The sequence below is a fragment of the Blennius ocellaris genome (assembly GCF_963422515.1).
Source record: "Blennius ocellaris genome assembly, chromosome: 12".
NCBI classification, from domain to species: Eukaryota; Metazoa; Chordata; class Actinopteri; order Blenniiformes; family Blenniidae; genus Blennius; species Blennius ocellaris.
The window spans coordinates 29436877-29441268 of NC_137661.1; the positions used below are offsets into that span (position 1 = coordinate 29436877).

Consider the following 4392-nt stretch of genomic DNA (forward strand, 5'->3'; position numbering starts at 1 on the left):
TGACATAAAGAAATGTTGGGCGTTTTTTTTTTCCACTATGGGAAATAAATGAGTGAATCTGCAAGTTGTGATTTGAGGCCAAGAGAGAAATCACGTGGTTTGGGTCGCTGACAGTACAAACCCTAGTAGCCGGGAGCGCACGTGGGTGACGCAGCAGGGCCAACCCTCTCCGGAGTCCCTTTTGTTGAACCATCAAACATAAAGCAACTTTGGCGATCCCGAGGGGTTCAGATGAGAAACAGCTATCATCCTGTACGCAAGAAGGATCACTTATCTTCAGCGGTGCAGACATGTCGAGGTCTTTCTACGTCGATTCTCTAATAATCAAGGATACGGTGCGACCGGGACCCACTGAGCACCCGGGACAGGACTTTCTTATTCCTATCAATATGCACTCCCCGAGCGTGATGACGGTCACCGCTCCCGTGTGCCCTTCCAGGAAAAATGGGACTTTTTGTGTGTGCCCGCTGTGCGTCACGTCCCACATCCACTCTTCTAGGGGTGGCATTCCCATGCTGAAGAGTCAGTTTCCAGGAGCTGAGGCGCAGTACTGTCAGAGGATAGCGCATCAGCAGTCTTCTGCCCTGGCGCATCCTGGACATACACCTGTCTGCACGCCCACATTCAGCGTCACAGATCCCAGGAGATACCACTGTCTTTCTCTTGGTAAGCACCTGTTGGCTGCATTCCTACTTTAATGACTGCTAATAACTGTTTAGATTGCAATTGAAGTCTGCCAAAACTTCTTTTTACTGGAGTGATACGCATTATTATTTATTTCACTTTAAATAACCCAGGGCTGAAAGAAGAGAAGCTCCATCTTCATATATGAGGTAAAATGTGTATTTTTTCCCGACAGGCGCCTCCGAGAACAACCACATACAGAACGGCAAAAGGATGCGCACAGCTTTCACGAGCACACAACTTTTGGAACTTGAAAGGGAGTTTTCCACAAACATGTATCTTTCTAGACTCAGGAGAATCGAGATCGCCACGTATTTGAATCTGTCAGAGAAACAGGTGAAAATCTGGTTTCAGAACCGCAGAGTGAAGCACAAGAAGGAGGGCAAAGCCACGCAGAGGAGCGCACACAGCGGTTGCAAGTGCACAACCGGTCACACAGACTATTCAAGATCAGAAGACGAGGAGTCTCTGTCTCCGGTCTCTGCTTCCGGGGAGAAGGAGGTGTCTCCCATTTGATGTCAGCTCGAGTTTTCAGGCTCCATGCTGACACTTCCTCCGCGGCGATGGTGAATATTGACATCACGCGTCCTCTGAGCCAAACATTTCCCGCATGAAACTTGTGAAGAACAGTGAGAAATCGTGTGTGTCTATCCTGCTCTTCAGTCAAAATAAAGCTGTGAATGCATGCTTGTGAAATATTTGGGATCTTGATCTACTATGTGTGATAAACTAGTGCTATTTGGATTCCATAGGGATCCTCACCTTGAATTCCAGATCGTTTTAATTTCTCTCCCCCTGAACTATGTTTTCAATTTTTGACGGATATCCTCTTGTTATCAGTTATAAATGGCGGTAAATAATGCCCTGAGTAAATATATAACTCAAATATATAAGTCTCACCTGTAAACTTGCAACTTGTACGCAACAATTTGTAAACTATGTATTTGTGTATTTATTGTAATAAACAATTAATTTCCACAAAGAAAACCACTGTGATATAGCGTACTCAATTCTGCGTTCATTTGTTAAAACGAACATCCAGACTTACATTTCTCTTCCCCAAAACTCGAAAATAATTTAAGAGGCTAAACACTAATTGTATGGAAAGGCACCCACCAATTAAAATGTTAAGTTTTTCCATTACTATTTTGTTTTGGTGTACTTATATTTTGTGTAACATTTTATTTCAGTCTTATATCAAACGACATGAATTGATAACGTTGAGGGTCAAAACGACTGGATTTCCCCAAGTGGAAGACGTCACTGCAACATGTCACCGTGTTTTTGGATTGAGATTTATTATGCTCCGTTTCTGTTGACAATGGTCAAAACAAGAGTTGTTTTGCACAATTAGACTTGGTAAACTGTCACTGCTGTCATCTTTCAGAAAACATAAAAAAAATGCTGATGTGCTTATTTTTTTTTCCTGTTCTGAAATCTGACCATATTACTAATCTGACCATCCGAGCTGGATATAATGCGTTTAAACACCGTATTATGAATATATATGGCTTAAAACATGATGGAGCTGCCGATCTAAATTCAAACGATTTGTTTAAACCGAAATGGATGAAGCTTGGTGAAAGTGTCTCTATAATTTCTCCTCAGATCTGACCACAAAAGGGTACCCGATAAAGCCCCCGGGGAGCAGCCAATGGTCCATTAATGTTCACTTTTGAAAGGATTTTGGTCGTCCAAAGCTAGTTTAATTGCGTTTTTGGTCCCACGTTGGTTGATTATGCTGCTACTGCTTGAAATCTCAGAACAAGGATATATAGAAGTGGGCAAAGGCTTTGACAGGTTAGATTGTCCTGCCTTGGGACCCGAATTTGGCCCGAGACCCCCGACGGCTGTGCGCTGAGAGCCTTTGAGAGACAGCTACAGGGTTCCTCCGAGTGACACAGAACGATTTAGTCACTGTTTCATTAGGCACTATTTGAACCTTTCAACTTGTGGTGAATTAAGGGGGATGTAGGCTCAAATGGAAAGAGTCCGAGGAGGGATTATGTAGGAGGGGCCACTGGAAATTAGCTGACGCCTAATTTAACTCGTTTCTGTCAGAGTTTGGGATACATTCCTAATTGAGACGAGAAGCAGGTGAAGTTTTGGTCCCACGCAGACCCATTCAGTGCGGGAATAAATGGTCCCCTTTCACATCGCGCTGGCCATCATATATTATTGGGGAAAGCCATCTAATGAATATATATTGAAGTTCCTATTAATCGAATTAGAGTTCCCTTGCAGATGTTAAAGACCGATGTAGCATTTAAAGAGATCAACCATTGAATGAATTGTTGAGAAAGACCCTCCCCCGTACCAGGATGTGACATCGGACTGGAGGGCCGCTTTAATGGGCTGAGGCATATTTTGAGGGTCAGTCTGTGTGCCCAGGTGGAATGGCACTTCTTTCTCTTTAACTATAGCCTCCACACACAAACAAGCCTCCAGATCGCATCTATGTGGTCGAACAAAATGTATAAAATAAGAGCAGCAAGAGAGTGAAGAATGCAAACTGAGAAATAAAGCCACCATGCCTATAAATGTAAAGGACAAACGCGACCACTCCAAAGACGTTAGTCCGAGGCGGCTATTGAAAGTGTGGCAATTACGCATGACAAAAGACAATTAATAAGAGCGCCTTTCAGCTGCTTGCAGCTGCTGTCTCAGGCGGGGAGAACTAACAGGAACTAAAAAAAAAAAAAAAAGCCGAAGTAGCCACCAAAGAGGAGTAAGGTGAACAACGATTTATTTTTCTTGCACTTTATGAACCATCTTTCTCTTCACATTGGAAAATCCCTTTTCCATAAAAGTGCGGACACTTTCTAAAGTGTACCTACAAATATTTTGGCCCAGTGTTGCCCTGCAGCTACAATGGAGCCTAATAGCTTTTGTGAATAATTGTTGACCAATTTGCCAGAAGCATTTACTGCTATCGAGGAGCAAAACTGTGGAATTGTGTGTCACCAGTATAGCTGGGTTGTAATTAATCATAATGGTGACTTGTGTACTATATCAGTCAAGTGGGACATTAACAAGGTCAGGTACAGGCACGCAGTCAATATCAGTATTGCTTTATTACTAACTTATCTTCATTTTCACACACACACACACACACACACACACACACACACACACACACACACACACACACACACACACACACACACACACACACACACACACACGCACACACGCACACACACACGCACACACACACACTAAAAATGCATAGCAAATAAATAAATAAATACATAAATGTGATCCACTTACAACATCGATATGAACAAATATTACACTACTCAAAGCCCTACAGACAGTCTTGAGTAAATCTTCACATTATTCCCCGGGTCCGCAACAATCCGGCAAATCTGTTCATCTGAATCTCTTCAAGTGTCTCGTCCGCGGTCTTCACACGGCTGAAGACAGGCTTCAGCACCTCGGACAGCTCCCTGGGGGACCGCCGGCCAGGGGCCCTTCTCAGCCCCGTGACGCGTCTTTAAGAAGTGGATGAATTGCTCTGTGGCGTCACGTGCGTCGACCTGTCTTCCTCCTACAACGCTCGTGTGACGGAGACTGAGGTGGAAAAGGACTGGCTGAACTCTTTTCTTTGGCTCACTGAGAACTTTGAAATATTGCAGTTTAAACTCAGCTATACCATGATGTACAAAACATTTCTATTTTTAAGTTTTTAAACGGGATGTTTTACCA

The 4392-nt window shown here is 43.5% G+C and overlaps 1 protein-coding gene across 1 annotated transcript; it reads left to right on the forward strand.

The window, feature by feature from the left end:
* Nucleotides 1–290: 290 nt before the first annotated feature.
* gsx2 (GS homeobox 2) lies at nt 291–1200 on the forward strand (the record flags this gene model as incomplete). Its single annotated transcript, XM_080505834.1, has 2 exons — nt 291–666; nt 860–1200. 2 exons carry the CDS (start codon nt 291–293, stop codon nt 1198–1200), a joined length of 717 nt encoding a protein of 238 aa, XP_080361960.1.
* Between the last annotated feature and the right edge of the window lie 3192 nt (nt 1201–4392).